At 30.5% G+C, this 25,007-nt stretch overlaps 1 protein-coding gene across 2 annotated transcripts in view; it reads left to right on the forward strand.

Annotated features, from left to right (window-relative positions):
• Positions 1–25,007, forward strand: part of LOC100162164 (inactive rhomboid protein 1) — a 71,028-nt gene that overhangs the window by 39,899 nt on the left and 6,122 nt on the right. For both annotated transcript variants that reach the window (XM_001949985.5, XM_003245276.4), the window contains exons 3-7: positions 4,765–5,376; positions 12,773–13,651; positions 23,361–23,465; positions 23,535–23,876; positions 24,766–24,937. In XM_001949985.5, the coding sequence (XP_001950020.2) occupies positions 4,796–5,376; positions 12,773–13,651; positions 23,361–23,465; positions 23,535–23,876; positions 24,766–24,937 (2,079 nt within the window). In that variant the 5' untranslated portion in view covers positions 4,765–4,795. The remainder of the gene's footprint in view (positions 1–4,764; positions 5,377–12,772; positions 13,652–23,360; positions 23,466–23,534; positions 23,877–24,765; positions 24,938–25,007) is intronic.

Here is a 25,007-nt window from a genome sequence, read left to right on the forward strand (position 1 = left end):
CCTGAGTCACAATGAAGTCTATAAGATGATAATATTGATATAACATATAATACATGTTATTTATATCTTGTCGATCAATTGAAAATTAAACAAAGATGGTGCATTGGTGCTTATTACTTTGAAGTTGTTGTTTCTAAAATAAACTGGTAATTTTTCATATAATTGCGAAAATTCCGCAAAGTCATCGAAAAAGGTAAAATGTAATGTATTTTAAATAAAAATGTATGATTGTGGTTATTTTTGTATAAGTAGTTGATTTATAAAATAATAATGCTAAATACTTTGTATTTCCATCAACTGTTTATTTTAGTAATAGCTATGCGTAGACATAATAATATGATACAATTTTAATTTATTCACTATTACCTTTTGTCTTGATAGGTTTCGAAAAATTCGAAAAACACTATTTGTCATTCCAATCTTAATCATGTTGTAAAAATTGTTTTCATAGATATTAGGGAATGTAGCAATAGTATTATACTACAATATCGTATAATTTATATTATAAACCACTCAAATCAAAAAATGAAAAATGAAAAATTTATTTGTTGATAATATCATCTCATTCACAACCATAAAATAATATTTAACCTTCAATCCTATTTAATATGTATCTATATTTATTATTTATTATACCTAAAACATATATAATGACGTGAATTATGTGTATATTTTCCTTCCAATAAATCATAAATACTTTTAACCTATAAATTATTATCATATTCGATAACAAATTGGGCGTAGGTAATAATTTTTATGATTCAATACGGCTTCTTTTTAAGTGAAATTTAACACGATATATTAATTTGTGATAACCTTGAAATGAAACAATTTAGTTTTAAAAACAATATTAATAATTTGCATTCATTCAATTTGTATAATATTATACTTTGTATCGTATATTTTGATCAAACTGTACTGTTATACTAACACTTAACTTAAATCATATATATACATTTACAATTATTGTATTAGTGTTATCTTTGAGGTAAAAATGTACAAGTTTTTTGGCAAGGCCACCTTGTGATAAATAACACGCGTGTTTCTCAATTCAGTGGCCACTACAAAAAGCGACCGTTTTCGAGACTTTCGAATTTTCAGTGGTTTAAAATCGAAGTGGCGTGGTGCAGCAATTGGTTAAAATCGAAAAACATGTCTTTATGTATCAGAGGAATGCGTGTAATGAACACATCTTCTTTCACAAATCTACTTGTTATGTTGTCACTTATATTACGTTGTTGGAAGAATACCCAATTCTCACATTCGTGGCATGCCTACGTTTTACGATTTAGGTGTACAGCAGGGTGCCTAAGATTTCGCAATAACAATATGTGAGCTAGCATTTTCATGGTAAACTTGGGTAATGTTATTTTGCGGAAATTTCTAAAAAAAACAACAAAAGAATGCAATGCGATAAAAATAAATAGGTAAATATATTGTTCACGTTTACGTACGTGAAAATCTATTACACAAGATTTCATTAAAATTATATTAATTTTTTTATTTATAAATATTTACGTATCAATAAACAATAAATACAATAATTAGATAGGAAATCCATAACTATATTTCGTAAAATAATTTATTTTTACAATTAAATATTTTTTTGTATAGTAATTTTTTAGAAGTTTTATTGTTTTTAAAATATTTCATGTCAAATAACTATTCTAAAAATGTTGAAAAAATGTATTCATAACCATTTTAAATACTGGTTAGTTATGAGAATTGAACACATGACTTCACCATATTGTGCCCTTTGCCACTAATATTTTAAATTCACATTGTTGTCCTATCGCCTATCCGAGTATCTTGAATTTTCGATGATATACGAGTGTCTTAGATTTTTATTAAAGCAGAAATATAAAACAATAGATATTTGTCTTTTATACATTTATTTAAATGTAATTTGTTATTTTGAATTTTACATTTCTGTATAATTTTTTTTTTTTTTTTTTAAGAGAAATTTACAATCTATACCTTAGGCACAATAGGTAAATGTGATACAGAATATACATATAAGGTATCAAAACAAATTAATATTAATAATAATAACAGTTTACAATAAATTATATATAACATGTTACGTTTGATGAGAGCAGCCACCCATTAATGACACTTTCGCTCGTTTTTTTTTTTTTTTTGTTATTTCTATAATATGTATTATACATATTTTATTTTTTTTTATTTTATTATTATTTTTTTTTATGAATATACTTAATTTTTTAGTACTTAATTTATACAAGCAAGTCACGGCACTTATTTCTGTATAAAAAAAATAAATACTTCAATACTACGTATCAATACGTAGATACCTGTATTTTAAAATGATTTATCGTTTATTTTAAAATCTAAATAATAATACATCATTGGTTGAGAACCGAACGACCAAAGAGTAGGAAAATCCTTAAAATACTGCCCCGTCAGTACCTATTTTTTTTTTTCATTCAAATTGAGATTAAAAATAAAAGCTGGAATAAATGAATATACGGCGAAAGCTTTATATTAAACGGAAGTAAAAGCGCGTGGTATTGATTAAACTCGGCGAGTGAACTTAAAACCTCTCGCCGTAAATTGTTGTTTTTTTAATGCTACATAAAAAAAAGAATAATTTGCCTAGGATTTCATTCTCTATATTATAATATCTTTAATAAAATAAACACATTAAAGCATTGAGCAGATATGACGCGTATATCTACAACCTATCTATATAAACTGAAACTCAATCAAAATTTGCAATTATTATAAAACATAGAATATGGAGTCTTATATGCACTCAAAAACTATCAAACACGAATTTATAAATATTCTTTTATGCACCTAACCACTAAAATGCATGGATAAAAAATATAAAAGATGCTCAATATAATTGATCAAAAAACGATTTTGTAGCATTATGTTTTTGGAAAATATTGTAACAATTGTACTGCTTTATGCATTTAAACATTTTTAGAAATTCTATGCTACCACTATTATAATGTTGTAATTATTTATTTCGTTTTACACTATACTGTAACAACAATTTTTCATTGAAATTTAAAATATTGATAACAAATTACATTTCGATTGACTTTATTACTGTAGGTATATGATTAGTATTAAAATGTTCAACCACAATATTATAATATTATTTCATTTACATTAGTGTTCAAATAAAATACATTATTTTCGAATAACTACCTAAGAAAATATGTATTAATAAACCATATATATTATTGTTAACTATTGATAACGTTATAAAAAACATAATAATATGTGATTCTTTTTTAGCATAAAATGCTTAACTATTATTAATAGTTAACAATTATCTTGACATACAATACTAACGATAAAAAATATGTGAACCCACAAGAGTCCTTGTTTTGTAGTAAGTAGGTACCTACCTAAGTATTAAGTATGATTATTGATTATATTATATAAATATATATTTATATTTTTTTTAATACCATTAAAACTTAAAAAGTTCGTTTCTAATAGGTACATAAATCCGATGATCCCCGTATGTTAGACATGTGTATTTCAGTGTAAGATACTAAGATGTATTATATTTAATTTGACAAATACTTTAAATTATCGTGATGTAGAAAACAAATCTGAGCGAGGCTCGTCGAAAAGTCATGATATACTTAGTTGTTGAGTGTTGAGCCACTCCCACGCCAAATGCTGAATTTTTGTACTAAAATTTCACAAGATAATTTTACATGCTGTAAAGAAATGTAAGCACGATAACTTTTTTTATAACCTACAAGAAAGTTCGGAATTCCAATCTTTAATTCCAAAAGCTAGGGTAAGAGTGTGGTGTGCTGGTGTGACGGAGTTGTTCTTTCGACATTTCTTCAAAATTCTTCGATTGTTGTCAGTAACCAGTGGCCCAGAAATTTTCATTAAGATAGGAATATGTAATGTTATAAGAAATAAAAAATTTTAGTGAATTGTGGGGATAAAATCAAAGACACAAATGGTAGGTCTTTAAGGGGCTAACCCCGAAAGTCATTAATAGCTTATAACTACAGACTAAGGTCTAAGATAATAAAGTATATCATTCTATAATAAGGTTATACTGTTAGATACAGCTGATAGTAACTGAATGATGGCACATTTACACACAAGTTTACTGATTAGCCATAGACTCATAGGTATACCACATTTGATACGATTTTGTCAATATTTTCTACAGTCATAATTCATAATAAAAAATAACTAATAAGTAGGTTATAATAGCTATAATATAATATAGTAGCTAAGTTTTTTTTTAAATTTAATTTACGCCAACTTATGAGAAACGTCGCACTACATTTTCAAGCTTTTTAGAAGAAATTATAATATCAAAATGTAAAGAAAAATTTCAACTGTCTATAGTTCAAAAAGAGCCAAAATATTAAAAAGAAAATCGGTTATTTGTTGTTGAATTACAATAAAATAATAAAATCGCTTTTATCAAATATTTATGTCGCAATTTTGGATTTTTCTGATAGTTAAGAAAAATAGGGTAATATTTCAGTTTTGCCTCCGCTCCAAGAAGGTTGGATCTAGTTTTCTACTAGAAACCGCTAGAAGTTTAAGATCAAATCATTTTTTCTACTATGAAAATCATCTTCTGACGGAAAAAAATAAAAAATACATTTGGGAAAAAACACACATCATATTATAAAACCAATACATCCCAGTTAAATCTGAACAATTGTTCTAACTTAACTACTAAAATATAACTAAACAGGTTTCATCTAAAAACATACTTAAAATATAATATATAATTGATCGTTTCAGATGTCTTGACAATGACGCCAATGGCGGCAATATGAGACCCTTACCGCCGGGTCAAGATGGAGTCGACTACTGTAAAATCCGCAGAGACCGAAACCACCACCACCATCACCACCACCATCACCACAACAATCACCACAGCGTTGGCGGCAGCGGCAGTGGTGGCACGCTGCGCCGGTCGTCGGCATCGTTGCTGGAACCACCGTCTCCCGCCGAACGGTACCACGGCACCATCGAGGGCCATTACCGTTTGCATGACCTGGCACTTGACCGGTACGTTCCACCGCCGTCCCCCGAACGGTACTCATCGGGCGCATCGTCGACCGGCCGGTCGTATCAACAACACCACTCCCAACAACAACAATACCATCACCAGCAGCAGCCGCCGGACGATCGGTACTCGTCATCGTCGTCGTCATCGTGTCATGGCACCGCCGCCGGAACAGGAAGTGGCAGTGGCGGCGGCGGCCGCAACCATTATCTTCCGGTATCGCAGAGCACGTCTGAAAGCTTCATGTCACCGCCGTCACCGGTGGCCGAACGGTTCGACTATGCCGCGCGTCACCACGATAGTTATGCCACCGCCGCCAAACGAAACGAATCCGCTTATTCCAGGTAAGCAAGCCCCCCCCCCCCAACTATCGGTGAATCCGCTTGTTTTTCTCGTGTGTGTGCTTTATGTCACGTCTAACGACACCCCATAATGCAACATATAATAAAGTCATCTCACCGGACAATATAGTACCTATACGTGTGGACTCGATACATTTAAAAAAAAAAGGAATAGATATCCTTATCTCAAGTATGGATGAAAACTGTTTAAATTACCTTTTTAAACTATATATATTATATACTATCTAGATAGGTAAAAGTAAGCTAGGTATCTGATTAAGTGTTGATCCTCAGAACAGTAATTTCCTCACCGGCCATTTTACTTTTAACAAAATACGTGTTTGGCACTTCGTATTCTGCCCTAAACTTCTTCCATACCATACTGATAACGGTTTTGTAAGACAAATATAGTACCTATCCAGTATCCACTTTACCTAAATAAATTGGTGTTATTTTTTTATCTAATATCTAGAAAAAGTTGTGGTAAGTGTGATATTTTTATATCTGTATTATTTTATCTAGATAGTATTTTAAAAATTATCTTTTTGCACCACTGGGCCCGAAACGTTGATACATAGAATTTACCACTCAGTCCTCGGGAGCCCTTTAAACCACCAAATCGTATATTATTCCCATACTCCGATAAAATAAGCAAAACGTATAACGCATATAAATTGCCATAATTAAATAACGTATACTAATTTTACTACCTTGAAATAGGTAGGTACCTATGCGCACATATTATATCAAAAATGAAACAAACCATCGTCGACTAATAGATGAACCGACGATAAAGTACGATACTGTTGATATTTATATTATGCTAGTCTTAACTCTAATTCAACAAACTTTCATAATACCTATCTGGACTGACAAAACTGCACACCTTTCCTTTTCAAAGAGTTTATGGTACCTACCTGAAAAGAGTATGAATATATTATGATGCATATTTGAGATGTAAGTCATCTATAGGTGGGACCCATAGTTAGGGGAGCGCGATTAGGAAACATTACAATTGGCCCCAGTTATTTTATCATATTTTAATTCAAAATAAATATTATCAAGGTCTGTGCTGCTGATATACAATTCTAGACCCCTTTCCAGAAAATTTTCCCTAGTTGCGTCTATGACTATACCTACATATTAATCACAGGCTCCCGTTAGGTAAATATAATATAACTGTATATGAACTTACGATGCTACTTATTAAAAATGCATTGTATTTACATACAATGTATTATATTGTGTCAAACGTGTAGACAATTTAAGTAAGAATTCGGTAAAGTTGGCTTAAGACAAATTACTATAAATATTTATTGTTGTACTGTACGTTATTTTCACTTCAATATTTAAGCACGGTGATCAATAGTAGTTAATAAAAAGGATAATAACATACATATTAATAAGAAAAAATAAAAACAATCACGAATAATTAAATAAGTAGGTATTATAAACCAACAATGATAATTTTCCTGTATAATTAATATATTATTAAACGATGTATCATATTTTCCAACTGGTCTAAATGACCAATGTGCTACAGTGCTACACCAATTTTTTTAAGACAAGAGTAAACTTGCCATAACCTTTTGAAAAATGTGTGAGCAAACGATTTATCAAATTTTAGGTCAAATATCCAAAATGAGCGCAAACGGTTGACAGCCCTCTATAATACTATAATACTCCATAGTGATCCCTTGGACCTTAGAAGTAAGTAATACTGCTAGTCTGCCTCTTATATACTGAGTTTGTAGTTTTTTTTACAGCGAACTTGGCAAGAAATCATTACATTAAAAGGACGCATCAGTAAAAACTTTTCTCTGTCTTACATACGTGATACTATGCAGTAAAAACTTCTCTCTGTATTTTTATTGATGTGATTACATTGCTTAAATTAAGGTGTTATAACCGATTATAAGGAAGAATAAAAATAATAACATTATCTTTGTTTAGTTGAAAGTTTTTTTGATATTATGATTTTATAGAAAGATATTAGAATTAATTTTTTTTAAATTTTTTAGTTATTTATAACAATTTATTTTATTATTTATTAAAAAGCTTCTGATAAAACACAGATAATCTTAATAATTTTTAATTAGATTTTAAAAATACCTTAACTCAAACAATTAAATACAATGCAATCACAATGAGTGAATTACGAAGAGAGGTTTGAAACTATAATAGGTTGGTACATGTAATATACATGCACGTGTGTAAGACAGAGAAAGAATGATACTATAATGTGTCCTCTTAGGAATGAATTAGATAAGAGGGTACGTTTTTCTCAGTTTCTCTAACAGGGTTATCTAAAATGTCTATTTTATGGTTGGCGCCATAAAAATGAAAACAATAAAACGATGCGAGAAAAGAACCTATTGGTTCGCAGCTATATAAAAAACAGCAACCTTAATCAAAGCTAAATTTATAATGTCATGCTATAAAAAATATTGGTCTCACTCACTTTATTGTTTATGTGTTTGTGATGATCATAGGAACGGTTTAAAACGATGGCACAATATTGTTGCGACCGATGAGGGACTACAAATGGTATAAAGGTTTTTTATCTACTTTTTTTGATACTATTTCCGATGCACTTTATCCGAGTATAATGAAACATAATAATATTATATAACGTATTATATTGATAGATTTTTATTATAATTACGAGGATGTTGAAAATGCGCAGATTTTTTAAAATTTAGTTATTTAAATAGCAGAACGGAGCAGAATTTAATAACGATTTACTATACATTTATATACATTTACTATATTTACCTGTTTTTTAAGAACCATGGTTTTTGGAAACCTTGTTTTAAAATTCAATATACGTAATACACTAAAACGTATCTAATGTATTTTAAAAACATTTCAAATCTATATCTATATCTATACTATTATATACCTATATAATAGTATATAAAGAGGAGTTGTTAGGTAACGTTGTTGAAGGTAATCTTTGGAACTACTGAACCGACTCCGAAAATTCTTTCACCAATAGAAAGCCACATATTTTGTGAGTGCCATAGGCTAATTTAAAAAGGGAATTGATAACCCCCGGTAGGTGCTCAAACAGGAATTTTAAGATTTACGATAGAAATTTTTGTTTATTAATGGTTTCTACCTATGGGTTATAGGAGTTGAGAATAATATTTATTTATTATTATTTTTATTAATTTGAATATTAATGGAGCGTCTCAATTTCATTCGTTTCAATCAGTAGAAATTACGATCAGACGAGTACATTCACTTGCGTGACGCCATCGCTACTGAAGGAGACGCGGCCAACATTGGTCGTTTGACCATTCTCTCAGCTACTCATGTTGGAATTCCACTATCTTCCTCTTTTGCTAAACATAGTCACGAATCAGTGGAAAACTATACCACTAAATAGTTATGGTGAAACTTATTTACTCGATTTGATCTTGGTGGTATTAAGAGTAATTCTCAATATTTTCTTAAATCCGGTCATATTTTTAACTCAAACCATCATCGAGTAAATACGTTTCACCGTAACTATTTAGTGGTATAATTTATTATTGGGATAGTTTTCCACTGATTTGTGATTATGTTAAACAATAGAGGAAGATGGTGTTTGGCTCTTTTTCTCATAATTAAAACATACCACAACAAGTAAAATTTGGTGCTTCTAAGTCAGTGCCCAGGACTGTATGAACAACATAAGCTTCATCTAAATATTTTCTACCTACCAACATAATATAGGTATTTTGAAAAAATAAGAAAATCAAGTATAAAAATATTATATAGTACAATTGTTATTTATCTTCAAAAATGGTTTTTTATCAACAGTACACTCAAAAAATTCATGTGAAACAATTGGTAACCGAAAGCATTCCATTAAGTCTGGTAAATGTTTATTCCGATTTTCTCTATTATACTTGATTCATTTAATTGGAGATTTATACGCCTATTATTAATAATTATAACACTGTTTAGTTTCGGTCAAGCTGTTTCGAAGGAGTTCAATAACAAACACTGTGGCGTGACATTTTTATATATTAGATATACCTACATATCTACTTGATATGCTGTCGTACAATGTCCGCGATCCGGCGTATAGTCGGATTGCATACCAGGGTGGCTGAATTGGACATTCTGCTGCTAGTTACATCCAAAAGGATTTGAACAATCACAATTTTTTAAAGGGTTGTCATTTTTTAAGGGCAATGAAGTGCACAGGGTCAGATAGTTTATAATATACAATTATAGGAATATATTATTACGTGCGAATCGTGCATTACACGTCAATAGAATATTATGTTTTAAGTCTTAAAACTTTGAATGGTTGAGGGAAATACTCATGAACGCAATATAATATTGACTAAATAATATAAAATATTGCCAACTACAGTTCCGACTAGCTCTATATATATGCTTTTCTTTAAAGACTATAACTCTCACTTCTCAGAATAAATGCACCACTGAATTATAAATCATTGTATAGCATATTATACCATAATATACGATGTCCAAACTCTAAATGTAGGTAACAATGAAGCTTTTTGAAGCAAACATCATATTATTATTAAGTATTTCCTTTTATAAATTACATAATTCCCTCCGCCGGGTCATCCCACTATACCTACATTTATTAAAAACGTATATGTATACGTATTAAATTCATTTAAAATTGATCGAAAATGTTTTACAATATGTGTTCAGTTGACAAGAGCTATTTAATAAAATTAAATTGTAATCATACGAGTAAATTAAATTTTTATTTTGTTTATACTACTAAAGCTATAGCTTAAACGAGTAAGGCGTGCGGGTTTATTATTTTAATACTTCAAAACTGAAATGTATTATAATTATTATAAAATGTAAATTCAAAAACTTTAATTTAAATATGCGTATAATAAATGTTTCTGTCCAGCAGAGGGGGGTCAAACCCAAGACCCCCGTAAACACACCACTGAACGTTTATATTATACATATATGTAATATAGTTTCCAGCTAAAACCACTGCGCAGTATAAGGTACCTATAACTACTACCTTCACAGTTTATATGTATATATTATATTCAACCGGCAGCATAATTTAAGACAGTATGGCAGAGTATTGATTATATAAGTATCGTATACGGTATACCTACCCCAAACTTACCTTCACGCTCGCTGTATGTGTGTGTGTGTGTGTGTGTGTGTGTGTGTGTGTGTGTGTGTGTGTGTGTGTGTGTGTGTGTGTGTGTGTGTGTGTGTGTGTGTATTGCGGTACTCTATGCAAAAGGTTTATTTTAAAATTCAACAAAAGCTTATAAACGATATACACATACATATTATATTTTTTTAACCAGTAAAAAAAACACGAAAAATAATTTTTCTCCGGTATTTTTTTTCCCCTAGTTGGCCAAATTCCTCAAAGCTTTTATGAAAATAAACACGCGTTTATATACGTAGGTACGTCCTGCACGCAAATTATATGTACGAGGGCGGTATATCTTACCGAACCAACATTTATTTTTTAGTTTAACCGATTTTTCTCTAAAACTTTTTAAACATTATAATATTATACCATTTATTTCTCTATGTGGATGTGGCTATACATAGGTATATACTTCTTAATATATTCGAGTTTTTCGGGAGCAGTGATACGGGTTGTTGGTCGCTAGTGATTTTAATTCACGAGACACTGTGTGGTAAGCGGTAAGCACTCAATATTAATGTGAGTGATTAGTAGATAGGTATACAGTGATACCTATCTATAATAGACCCTATGGGAGAATTAAAATATGTCCACTAATAAGAGCTGTCGCTATTTGGAGGGTAACAATAAAAGTAGCAACGTATTTATAAATATGTGTTGTATATTTGATTGAATTAAAATTGTAGTACATATAATATTATCAATAAATACAATATACATACATATAATTATGTTACATAAATACTCGTATATAATTGAAAATTCTCATATCGTACCTGAGATTTTCCAACATTAAATCGTTGGGATATAGGTACATTTCTTTGGGTGTCAATTAGTTTTGAAATAAATATAAACGTTTTCTTTTGTTTTACAATTTTACATTGTAATTTAGTATGATAATTGTATCTTATCTTATTTTTACGTAGATAAAATAAATAAAATGTCCATTGTTATACAATTTTCCATGTATCCTTGTCTATTATAGAAGGAATCCATTATTCTGCGGTTATTACTTATATTTATACGGCATATATAAATTCCGGAGTATTTAGATAAGGAGTTTCGCTAATAAATAAATATAAATAAATATGAACTACACGGGTGGGACGACACGTTTTTTCCTTTTCCGTGTGTTTATATACTTAATAAACTTGCGGGAAAATACCATGCGGCGGCCCATACCACACACACAAAATTGATTGTCAAAACTGTATATATTATTATTATAATGACGAAAAAACACGTAATCCCTTGCAAAACTATAGGGAATAAATGCCTGTGCAGTGTGTTATAGATCGTGCGCGAAATATCGATTCCGGAGGAAATAATGCGAAACACACTATAATAATTATTAGGCCTACGACCCTCTTATACACCTAAAATCTATATTATAATCACGGTTATAGATACTAGTATATAAATATATTTTTTTTTTTTTTGGTGGGGGGGGTGGGTGGCTTCAACTGCAGAAGTTGTTATCATTTGGAACTGTGGGGGATGAACTGTGGTTTTGTGTGAACACCTGTGTGTTTGGCAGATATTATAGTGGGCACCCGTAGATATCTGCCATGCCTGCTGGGTGGGGGGTAGTGGCACTTCTCTCCGGACACCGTGACTTGCACGAAGAAAATGCCGTAGTTTTAGCACTAAAATAGTTACTTTTGAGCGTTGTGATAAGCACATGAAAACATCAACATTTTATTTTTAAAAATATCTATATAAACTTCTAAGTTTTAAATTTTAAATTTTTAATAATTTCTATGTATTGAGAAGTAGAGAATACATATCGCACGCGATTATCACACGAAAACAAAATTCACTATCCTAAATGGCGTAGCGCATAGGTATAGACGTATAGTGCTGTAGTCTTGCCGAACCTATTAAGTTTAGATTTCCAATAATTCCAATTGTAATTTTGAATATTCTTAATTAGTGAGTAAGATAAAAATTCAATAAAATGAGTTTGATTCCTTTATAATATATAATATGAGAAATAAGAATATACTTGAAAATATCACTTGCAAAATACTAAAATAGCAAAAACCGGTATAAATAAGCAAAAATTAGCAACAAAAAATGTCTTATATTAAATCTCAGCAGGAATATATGAAACAATTTTTATTTAATTCGAGATGTTCTAAGATTTACCAAACAAAAAAATACGCAAATGCTAGAATTCGCCAGCACCACTGTAAAATAAATAATACCTAATCATCAATGTAATGCGTCTTGTCGTAGATACCACATACCGGCTGAGAGGTTTGTTCCGATTGTTTCTCCTGACGATGGTTACGACGGCCACTACGACCGGTGTGACGACGCGGCATATAGCTCCCGGAAAGAGGCAGCCGCGTTGTACTCGAGGGCGTCGGCGATCGTGGACGCGATGCCTTCTTCGGCGGCCGCGCTGTCCAGGGCGTACGCGACAGCCACCCTGAGGCCGTCGAACCGCTGCTGTACGGGGCCGCTGTACAGTGGCGGTGGCAGCGGTGGCGTGGGAAGCAGCGGCGGCGGCGGGTGTGGTTACCAGTACGGCACCGTCGGTCGGTCGCGATCGCCCAGGGACCTATCGCCTTCCGGACTGGTCAGACAGCAAACCACCCACTTGTCTTCCACAGGGTCGCCGCCAAAAGGTCCGCCGAACAACAACAACGGTGGAAACAACATCAACAACAACAACAGCGCATGCCTGGTCCAGTATGACGCGCACTCGGCCACGCTGCCCCGGTGTAGTAGCGCCAACGTGGTTTGTGCCGGACAAAACAGTTATGACGAACCGGCGGCCACCAGTTACGGTGGCTCTCACGCGGCCACGCGCCGCATATCGTCGTCGTGCATCAGGGAGAGCTCGGCGCTGGCATGCTGTTCGACGGCTGCTTATACCGGCCACGCCACACTGTCCGGTGTCAAGAGTGCGGCGGCCGCGACGTCAACAGCTGCGACGACGGCCACGTCCACTCCGTCGGCCGTCGCCGCAGCAGTAGCAGCAGCGGCGGCGGCGACTTCCACACCATCCACTACCACCCAAGCTTCCGGCATCGGAAGTGGCGGTGGCAACAACAACAACAACAACAACAACGCACACTGTCCTCCGGCTCAACCAAACAACGCTTCTTGGTAAGCATGTAATATTATGATATATAGGTAAATTAATTAACAAAATTAACTTGAGTTCGTAAGTCAACGTTTAACTACAAAGCATAAGTTAATAGTTCATAGTTGATAACAAACAATATACCTATTTAAGTATTTAATTCTAAAAGTTTAAAGTTAATATGGAGACAAATATTACCTTTACATGGATAAAAAGAAGTTATAACTATAATTATATTTTGTTTTTCAATTACCTACTATTAATTCACACATATTATATATATAAATATATAGTGATTATTCAACTTTAAATTTTTTTCAAATAATAACTATTTTTTTTGTTAAAAATGCATTCTATACCAGTAGTTCTAAACCTTTTGTAGATCACGGACCCCTGATGAAAGATATCTAGAAATCGCGGACCCCCAGGGGGCCGAGGACCACGGGTTAAGAACTGCTGTTCTATACTATTCCTTTTTATTTATTGCACTCTAGCTGTAGTGGTTAGGTGAATGGGTAAGTAGATAAATAGCTAAATAGGTACGCCGACAATTTACACGTTTACGTTATCCAAATTATTAAATCAAAAAATATCAATTTGTTCATATTTTGTATTTATAATTATGCATTATGCAATTTAAAGTATGATGAATATGAATCAAGAAAATAATTAGTTAATTAATTTTTTGCAACTATATTATATGGTTATAATAACTATGTTTACACATATTATTATTTGTTATTATGTAGGTACCTGTAAACCTAGTATCTATATAATCTATATATATAAAAATGAATGTTTGTCTGTCTGTCTGCCTGTCTGTGTATCTTTTATGCATTCCTAACGGCTGGACCGATATTGATGAAATTTGGTACAGAGATAGATTAGACCTCTGGGCAGAAGACAGGCTAATTTAAAAAGGAAGAGGACCAACCCCGGGATGTGCTCAAACAGGGATTTTGAGATTTCCTATGAAAATTTTTGTTTATAAATGGTTGTCATGGGTTTTAAAGCTATTATAATAATAATTTTTGGATGATTAATATGTCCAAAATAAAGTAAATATTGTTGTAACAATATTATGACTTAGTATATTTTAACCGTTATATTATAAAATAAAACATATTATTCATATAGAGTTGGCATTTTTAATGGGCAACGAAGTACCCGGGATCAGCTAGTAATTTATAAGCATAATTTTACTTATCTAGTATTTTTTGTATTAACTAGAAAAATATAGTTGTTAAGATGGATTTTGTAACGTTATAGGTTATTTAAGTTAATTAGAAAAATAACTAACTAGGTAATTAATGTACACCTTTGTGGCTTCCTGTAGCCGGTAATCGGTATGTTTTGTTGTAGAGGACTCAAGTCGGTCATTAGTAATTTTATGAAGTAGGGGGACTGGGGAGTGGGGCATGAAGCCGTTGTTTTAAAAAAATTATGACTAAAAAATTAAAATCTTTAAAAACATTTTGTTAACACTTTATACAATTAATTCACAAAATGTAGTGAACCATCACCAACCCTCTTCAGAATCGGTTTATCGTTATTCTGATTGTCATTGTCTTCAAACAATCGATAACGTACTAAAACAAATTAAAAATAAATAAATAAACTCCTGATAGATAAAATCCCACCAGGGGAAAGATAAAAATTACTTATAGACTATAGTCTTATATAAGTTTAATGTTATAACTTATAATGATATTTTTATTAAAGTACATGCAGTTAAAAATTCTATGGGGGGGGGGGGGGTCATTAGCTCCCTTTTCTCACTCCTGCGGGCGCCCTTGCGTATAGGTATTATACATATAGTAATATAACATATCAGTACTGATACGAATACGTATTGGGTATAGAAGATGTTGAAATTATCAGCTTCCGAAATTCAGTCCTCATATATATAATTGTGTGGTGGCAGGTATAACTATAGTTATACTATGGAGTGCCGAAGATAAACAGCATTTTACATATTTTTAATAACTCATATGAGATACCACTATCCGTTAATATTTTTACTATGTACTTATGGCCATATGTCTCTTTATTGAGTTTTTAATCAATATTGATGTTAAATAACTGAGGAAAAAATTGTATGGAAGTGGAATATGGTATGTGATTCTATAGTTCCGTTCTTTGTACAACATTCTTCATTCGCTTGCCTAAAACTTCATGATCTATGTAATCCTTGTGTGACCTACTTAAATCATGTAATCCTTTAGAAAAGTACAAACTTTGTTTTTATTTTCACTCTAAAATGTACATAATATTTTCAGTATTCATAATATAAATTTTTTTAAATTTAGTTTTGGACTTTTGACTTTATAAAATCAGTGTTATTTATTAATTATTATCAATCTTAGTTGATGTGTTTTTACATATACGAGAACAATTATTTCAACACTCAACAGAGTTCTCAACAGATTCCCTCAAACTGTTAAGAACACATGGTATATATTTTTTAGTTTTTTTTTATAAGGAAATCGTCATAATTAATTAACAATAACATACTTATAATTGGTGATTGACATATCAATATAATCATTTTCAATGATATGAAATACTATGAAGTCCGAAAACTATTTTTCATCATTTAATTAAAAATCAACCTCATAATCGCCTGAATGTCTAGAATCACACGTAGATAAATTATTTTTTTCATAAGTGGGGTACTTTTCAATTCACTATTATACTTATTTACATCCCATAGGGAAATAATGTATAATAATATCTTATACATTCAATAATAATAATAGCTAGGTAACAGAGTTTTATCGCTTTAAAAAATTAAAAAAATTTTAAATTTTAATTTTACCATGGCAACTTTTTCTCCACGCGACTATTATACGTGTAACAATATACGTCACGCAAACCCTGCAAACCTATGATTTTATTTATGGTCGTGGCATAATATTATAATATCGCATCTATGATTACGACCACGGAACAAAATATTTAATTAAAATACCTTTACGCGTTGTATCAACGAACGTGCATTTCTGTAAACATCGCCTATGTACGTTGTTGATACTTGTACTACATAGTACATAAATACATAATTTATTATAGATAGGTAGATAATGATTATTTTCTATTGTCTCGCATAATATAAAGAGCAGGACGCGTGATACATCAACTCCTGACAATGATGACGACGTTATCCCTCGTAAGTCATACAAAAGACACTGACGTATTCGAAATATTACCTACCTTTTATACTCTATTAGCAAACGAGTTAGTTGTGTTAGACTAAAGCACGGTTTTATGTACAGCTTGGTATTAGATCTTGATGGTTGAAATTTGATACGGACATAGGTATATGCAGTCGTAATTGTATATCCACATAGGTAATCCACTCCTTCAGACTATATAGTATTATATACATACTATATACTAAACAAACGAATTTAGACTTTCCCAGCAGTAATTATATTTGTCAATGTTAAAAAAAAAACATTATCTATACAAAATATTAAATATCAGCTTATTTGTTTTTCTTCTACGCGTTATAATAATATTATATAATGTGTTTATCAAGACGTTATAATGACCGTTAAGTATGAATGTGACTGTAATAGAAAGCTCCTAGCTGTATATAAACCAAGTAGACATTTCCATTTCGTAAACTATTTTTAAAAACATTATATTACTGAACACAAGCGTGTACAGTTTTTTTATTATTTCTGATAGAAACTTTATACCATTTGTTAGTATAAAATGGCTTAATATTGTATACTATACCTACACCTATAGCGTGCATGTATTTTATTCAGTTATGTTGGATTTTTTTTTGTTTTCGATTATTTAACTATAGGGTTTGTTTAAATTTTGTACATAATGGTTTAGTGCCAATACCGTATTTAGTAGCCAATTCGCAGATCATAAATCAAAATAAATAAAGAGGTTATAGTTTTATAGATAAAACAAATCAAAATTTTTAGAAAGAGATTCGTCAAACATAATATTCAGGTAAATTTTAAGGAATATCGTAATAAATTTTGTTTCAAAAAAATCATATAATTTAATTGTAACCGAATCAAGTTTTTTAAATTTCAATGCTTAAAATAACGACACCAACTTTTCATAATTCTGGTCCAAACATAAATGTATGCATTGTGCAGGTAAAATAACGCAGTATAATAAGTACAATTCGTATACATTTTATTTAAAGTTAAAAGAGGAATCCATGCATATTCGTGTTAAAATCCTAAAACACATGGTGGGTATACACATAATATTATGTACCTATATATTAATACAGAATTGTATCGTAGTTGCCTACTATCGTTGCTCGTACCATTAAATACTGTTTATTTTAAATAATATTGTAGAGTAGGTAGGTACCTAGAGCTTTTAAATTATTATTTTTATTAAAACTTTTATGTCAGAAATGTCATGAACACCTTATACATAGATCAATTAACGATTTCCCCAAAGGCTATTTTTTATCATGCATAGGTATATACTATATTCACATAATCATATCTAACTAAAATAAACTTAATAAAAATAACTTTTTATCAAAGTTATCCATCATAATAACAATAATTAACGTACAGCTTTAGTAAATTATTTCTGTAATAAATTGATTCGTTTTTTTTTATTTCATAAAAGTTATAATTCATTCACGTATAATTTGACCATTTCACCCTGTTCAGGTATAGGTCGTAGGTATGTTAATTTGAGAAATTGGATAGGTACCCATAACTTTAAACAATAATGAAATAAAATAAAATATATATATGTGTATATTATATTATAGCCTGGGTAGGTATAGGTTAAGTTTTAAAATGTTATGTAAGCCAATATATATGTAGGTCAACACAGGCTTTTTTCGTAGTATTTCCATCGTAATGCATATGGACATATAGGTATATGGTTACATAATATCACGAACCTATATAATATGATATACCTACATGGCTCATTTGTCATGTTAATATTTAAAAAAAAATGTGTTCAATAGTCAGACACACATACATTTGAATGAGCACGGACGACACGTTCATATAACCGCAATAATTTTTGCAGCGTGGCCGTTAAAATTAAATTTACAGTGTATGTAATTCGTTTTTGTATAAGTTTATAATATAATATATACGCGCAATGGCCTGATGGATAAATTGTAAATTGTCAATTGTCATCGAAATAAGAAAATATTATTTCTAACAACAATATAATACAATTTACTACTAGTTTTACAGTTTACATATAGGTACGCACTTCGTCTATACATATTATATATTATGTAACTTATGTAACATAATATGTTATATGCATATTTATACAATATAATATATATATATATTTCACTAGTGTTCACTACACGTCTACTACACATATACATATATTATATTATATGTAATTGTATTGACGATTTTGGAAATCCTGAAGCGTATTGATAATGTGTTTATATACACCGACTACCTGTTTATATTAGGTATTTCGAAAATATATCGGTATGAAAACCACGTACTATTATATGCTATATTTCCGAGTAGGTACTTGTTATTACTGATTTCGTATTCATTCACAATACAAATAGGTACCAACACGGCCACAAACAAACATATATAATAATATTATAATACATTGGCTGAATTGTTGATTAATCATTATTTTTTGTTTTCAACTCATAAATGCCACTTAACTCGATGCAAATACTCATTAACTAGGTACCTGTATTAATATTATTGTTATTGGGTTTCTATTATTCGCTGCTATTGTTTTGCGTATTTGCGTGTAGAGTTTGGTATTATAAATGCCAGCAAATGGTATATAATTATATTATAATTATTATTGTTAGGGGTCTTATTGTAATTTTCTATTATGTCCGACTTCCCAAATCCCACTATATATTATATTTATATAATAAAAAAATACTTATCTATATTATTATTATATTATGTTTTTAAGTATTTGTTTCTTGTGTATCTTCTTAGAAGATCCGCTTGAAAGAAATTTTTTAAAAATCATTAAAATATCATCTAACATTAATTTTTGTTGATATGTGCTAAAATATATTTATTTTATATCAATTAAGTGTTAATTACAACCAATTTGTGAATAATTGCATTGTTTGTCATTGTACTTATATATATATATTCACTCAATCATTATATCTTTCAATTGTCATTATGGTTACAACTTACAATAGAAAATTTTTATTTATTATTTTTTTAAAGTTAGATGAATACACAACGATTAGGCGGCTCACTTTTTTTTCTTAAATTCGTTCATAATGACTAATGATACAATATATTATGTTCAAAAATCAATCCTAATTGCAGAGCACGGGTTATTAGTATTCAAATAAGCGAGCCGGCTTCGTTGATATAAAAGCGTTTCATAGAGTTCGAAAAAAAATGACACAAATGACACTAGCAAAAAATATTTTTAATAGACTATAAATTAATAAAACGTATAAATAAACTCTTTTAATAAAAAAAAACTCATCGTTGTATAATAAATATATTTACCTTCGAATTTTAAAAACTGACGTGTGATAAAAAACAAAACTCAACCGACAGTTTCATATCTGCCTCGGTCGTGCAGTGGACTCGGCAGTGATATGATTATTAGTCTGTTCTAGAGGGACTTTATAATTTTTCTCTCAGCCGAAATCCGTATGGATTTAATATACAACGCCCAACCAGCTAGCGCCGTCGCGCGCGTAAAAGCAGCCCAACCCTCACATCTCCTTCATTTTGGACACTTTTTAAATGCTATAACTATATAGCACAGTCACAGTCGCACTATATAATACAATAGGTGTTACATTTCCATTCTTATATAATGTATACTTACTGTATTTTTAAAAACATTGAAATAACAACAATGGTAGTCGACGAGTAGGTAGGTTACCTATATACATATATTTTTTAAATTGTTAGTAAACAATATACACTGCATGGTTACACAGCTTTTTTTTATTAAAAAAAAACTTTCTGCTAACGATTTTTGAATGGGTAATACATATTCTTTATAGGCAGTGACATAAAGATAGGACATTTTATAGGTCGTACAACAATATTATGAGCGGTAAGTCACCTAAAATTATTTGAGCAACACCAATTTGCTATAGTGATACACGCCACTGTATATTGGTACGCAGAATATATCATAAACCGTGGTACGCAGTAATATTATATTATATTATTATTATTGTTTATTTCCTCGAAAAGATAATGGGCCCCACTGAACAGGTTCGTAACCAACTATATAGCCAAAGATAGCCACGTTAACCAAATTTAACTGCACTAGAAAATATTTTTATTGTATAGTTCAATCATGCATAATTGCATTTAGTGAAAAAAATTATTTATAATTTACTCAATAGTTAATACTTGTGTAGTACCTATACTGTAGTCGTGTGAACATACTACCTACATACAGTTGTGAAAGTTTGTTTATTTTTCACATTTTCTGCATCAAGGCAAACAAAAAGTTATTGGCGAAAATGGCATGTCTATTATAGTTACTAATACACAATTATTATTTATTATTAAATAATTTATATGGTTTGGATAAATAATTAATAAAATTGATTTCCTAGAAAAAAATATCATATTATGTTGTGCTTATTTCAACGTTTCTATCAATCACAACATAAACAACCATTAATATCTTCCTACCGGTATTCTAATTATTAATTCATAATATTTTTAGTGGGTACTAATACATTATTTTATAAATTTGCTGTCAAACATTTCTGGAGGCAACTCTCCTTTCGCTCCTTCCATTGTCCACCGGTCTGTCGTCTGTGCAGGATACCTGCAAAGTTATAATACGAAGTGATTCATTTAAAAAAAAGCATTCATTAGTATTTCAAAAATGAGTAAACCAAAGAAAGTAAATTCAATATCAAATAATTTTTGACTAAATGTCAAAACTTAAATTCAGTAGGTACTTAATAAAAATATTACAATAGGTATACCCCCCTCTCGGAAAAATATGTTTGGTTACAGCCTTGAGTCCGATAGCTGTATGTAAAATAAGTTAGGTAGTGCTGTATCTATATAGGTAAGTATTTTATCTCAATTCTCAATAATGTGTTACAACATTTTACTTTCATTTTAAATTATGACCATGGTCACGGAAATCATCGCGTAGGTATTACAACGCTGCCAAGTGGAAGACGAGTTTGTTCGTAGACCATAGTCCATAATAATATAGGTATTAGGTAATGGCATCTGTGTAAGGTGTACGACCATCAGCTGTATGCCTGTATTCCTGTCTTATGGGATCTAGGTCAATTCATCGAGTTGTAAAATTTATCCGTTATCAGAAATTAAATAAAGAATTTTTTTTAAATTTTACTACAATTTATTTATTGATAGTAATAAACTAATAATGTAATCAAATGACTAACTTTTTTTATTTAAAAACTGTTCGTGACAACCGGATACCGTCTTATCAATAAGTACCTACTGCAGCACAGTGCACGTTCTCGACTCGACCTTGTATAGTAGTCGTATTCAGTATTTCAGTATTCAGTCGTATCTCGTATAGCGAATGGTAAAAACATTATGCGATATTCTTACAATATAATACTGTCTCCATATCTAGCTCAGTGGTTTTCGACTGATGTGCCGCGGCACACTGGTGATGTGCCTCAAGCATCCTCTAGGTGTGCCGCGAGCTCTTGAAAGTTTTTTCAATAATAATTATACTTAATAAAAATATAATATTATAGTAAAATATTAATGTATATAATATATATATAATAAAGTACGATTTCGTTTATCTGATTCGGTGTAAAAAATTAAATGATGACCTAAAAAAATGATGTTGAATAAAACGATGTTCGTGGCTGAGACATATGACGTGAAAATATTATGAAGAGCACAGTGTGCCGTGTTTAAAAAAGGTTGAAAACCACTGATCACGCGAGTAATGTAGCTAAATTTGATTACTCGAAAACAAAATTTACATCTATCAGGTGATTATTAGTTTAAACAACTATATTAGCTATTAAGGTAACAACTAACGAATTTAACTAGAAGAATATTTTGCTATTTTAGAGATAATTTCATATTTTTTTTGTATAATATTATTTACCTACAACGAAGATGTTACTATAGTATAAGTATACAGTAATATACGGTAGGTATATTATACTATAACTACAAAATGATACCACAGATAAAATTAAAATCTGTGATGACACCTATTGATCTTAAAATATCAGAAAACGTAAATAATGCAAACCCTGCAGTAGGTATAACTTCTTCGTTAGTAATATTTTATAAGATAGGTACTAAGATAATTGACACAGAAATATTATATAATTGATCATGATTATACATTTATACCTATAAACTAATTATTATAAATAATAATATTAATAATTTATCTCAAGAATTCCTTTTCGAATTTGGCGATTGGTTAAAATAATTAATAAATTACTATTTTTATATCACCGAACTATAATATTATTGTAAATTGTATCACTGATAACACAATGTAACGTAAATAAAATGTGATAATAAACGACAATAAGATCTAAACTAAGACCATGAGCTATAAATATTAAAATAAAGAATCCTCTATTCTGTAATGTTCGCATCTAAGACGAACGCGTTTTTACATTTTTTGTAACCAATAAAAAATTATCGAATTGTATTAGCCATTAGGTATATTTTCAAAATATTATATTGATAGCAGTACAGGTTGGAAATTAAAATAAACTTTTCTACCCAATTTTATTTTTATTTTATTTTCTTTTAGGAAACCTGGGTTTGCCAAAGGGTTGACTATTCAAGCTCAAACAAACTCAAGATCTCCACCACTCTCCATAACTTCAAGCCCTGGATCTATTCAATCATCTAGCAGGTGTGTTTTATAATGCATTTTATTATTAGCAAAATAGGTACAGTGCTATTGAATAATTTTTTTTCCTAGTTCAAGCAGTGGTGTCCATTCGGCTCCACCAAATATGGAAACCGGGGCTGACCGAAAATATGACCCTCCTTTTAGGTCCATGTCGGCACCTGCACCCAGTAATTCACAACCATCATCTTCATCCACTGAAGTGACAACTGATAATTCTGAGGAAACTGCTAGTACATGTACGGTACCTGCCAACAGTAGTGGTTCAGACCAGCCAAATAGTCCTCCATCAGAAACTGTTTATCAACCAAAGCATATACACCATCAAACGTCTTTACCAATTTTATCTTCAAATATATTAAATAAACCTCGAACATTTCATAGGTCCACGTCCAAGACAGAAGCTGTAAAAAAGTAAGTTTTTGTTGTGGTATGAACTACACATACATATTGAATACAGTTTTTAAATACATTTTAGGTTGAGTCTAGAGTAGGTATATTATATTTTGTACCTACCCAAATTGAATTCTCAAAACTGCAATAGTATGATATATTATGCTTACGTACAAAAAACTGATTTTTATATACAATGTATATCAGCCTGTTGGCTATCCTCCCTGGGTAAGCCACTGTTTTTCATAGATTATTCTTTAAACCTATCCAAAATCATTGTTGTTTTGAGACAGTCTTTTATTTTCTGTAGTGATCTTTCCCAGGTAAGTGAACTGACCAAAATAGTTAGTGATAATAATAGAAGTTTTAATATATATAAGTTAAAATAAACCTAAGCATTTATAACAGGCTTTAAATCCTCTAAAGTAAAATTAGTGTTATTTTGAAACAGTTTTTATTCATCAGAATTTCCAACTGAAATGCCTTAACATCAACATTTATTAAGCCCTACAAATACTATCAGCCATTGTTTATTATTTTATTAATAGGTATAACTAGCTCTAGGACCAAAGTGCAGATGAAATTGTAGGAAATGCAAAAGGTTTTTGATATTGAATTCATAAAAATATTATTGTTAAAGTGAACATTATTTTCATAGGTTTCTATACATAATTGTATTAGTCTTTAGAATTTATAACTGGAATTTACCATATTTTTTTGGAGGATCTTATTAATATTATAAGACTACCCACCCCCAATTGTGCAGATGTTTAATACTTCAAGGTGACATGAGCTTAGAGGTGATCATTAGGACATTTTTTGATAATATCTTATTCTAAGTAAATTTTTAATTGATTCAATAATAATAAATAATTGTCTATCTAACAAGTTTTTATTTTATTTTGTGTAGTTTCATTAAGAGAGAAACAGCTATGTTTTTTGGACTTGATGAAGAATTTGAGGAAACAGAAAAACTTAAATGGTTAGATAGAAGAAAACGTTTAGCTACTAGAAAATATGGAGAATTGAAAAATGAATACATTAATTCTGTAAATGAAATTCCCATAACTCAGATTGCACAGGTATTAATTTAATTTGGTTAAAAATATTTACTATCATATTGTTTTTGTAATACATACTTTAAAGTAATAA

Source organism: Acyrthosiphon pisum, chromosome A1 (assembly GCF_005508785.2).
Source record: "Acyrthosiphon pisum isolate AL4f chromosome A1, pea_aphid_22Mar2018_4r6ur, whole genome shotgun sequence".
Lineage (NCBI taxonomy): Eukaryota > Metazoa > Arthropoda > Insecta > Hemiptera > Aphididae > Acyrthosiphon > Acyrthosiphon pisum.